Raw genomic sequence first — 567 nt, 5'->3', positions numbered from 1 at the left:
CCCCTGAGCTCCCCTCCCCCGCAGAGAAGGATGGCGCTGGCCCAGCGCTACCTGGCCCAGGCGACCGAGGTGCTGCTGCAGGGCCTGCAGGTGGCCTTGGGCAGCGGTATGCTGGCCGTGGCGGCGGCCGCCAGCCTGGAGTTGGTGGAGTGCATGGGCTCGCTGGACCCGGTGTCCACCTGCCAGTTCCTGGCACTGTCCCAGGTATGGCTGCCGGCCAGCTGGGCTGGGCTCACCCGGGTCAGTGTGTGCAGGGGCCCCTCAGCCCCCCGAGCCCCCCAGCCCCCCATTCTCGAGTGCTCACGACGCGAGACGGTGAGGACCCCTGTGGGCGCTGGGTGCCCGGGCGCCGTCGCCCCCCTAGGCGGCCGTCCGTTTCAGAGCTGCGAGGCGGCGGGCGCCATGCGGGACGTCCTGCTGAGGGCCACGGCAGACACCAGCAGCTCACAGCTGGCCGCCCTGCTGCAGCTGGAGCACAGGCTGCTGCGCCAGGGGAGCACCGGCACCCGGCTGCTGGCCAGCGTGCAGCAGAGGCTGGCGGCCACCGCCAAGGTGAGCGCCGCAGGG

At 73.5% G+C, this 567-nt stretch overlaps 1 protein-coding gene across 1 annotated transcript in view; it reads left to right on the top strand.

Moving 5' to 3' along the window:
* Positions 1 to 567, top strand: part of CFAP46 (cilia and flagella associated protein 46) — a 45173-nt gene that overhangs the window by 26364 nt on the left and 18242 nt on the right. The window contains exons 27-28 of the mRNA XM_012734814.1: positions 25 to 204; positions 382 to 552. Coding sequence (XP_012590268.1) covers positions 25 to 204; positions 382 to 552 — 351 coding nt within the window. The remainder of the gene's footprint in view (positions 1 to 24; positions 205 to 381; positions 553 to 567) is intronic.

This window comes from Condylura cristata, unplaced genomic scaffold (assembly GCF_000260355.1).
Source record: "Condylura cristata isolate star-nosed mole 26May11 unplaced genomic scaffold, ConCri1.0 scaffold00074, whole genome shotgun sequence".
Classification (NCBI taxonomy): domain Eukaryota; kingdom Metazoa; phylum Chordata; class Mammalia; order Eulipotyphla; family Talpidae; genus Condylura; species Condylura cristata.
The sequence above is the reverse complement of the archived record's forward strand: the minus strand, read 5'-3'. Positions and strand labels throughout refer to the sequence as shown.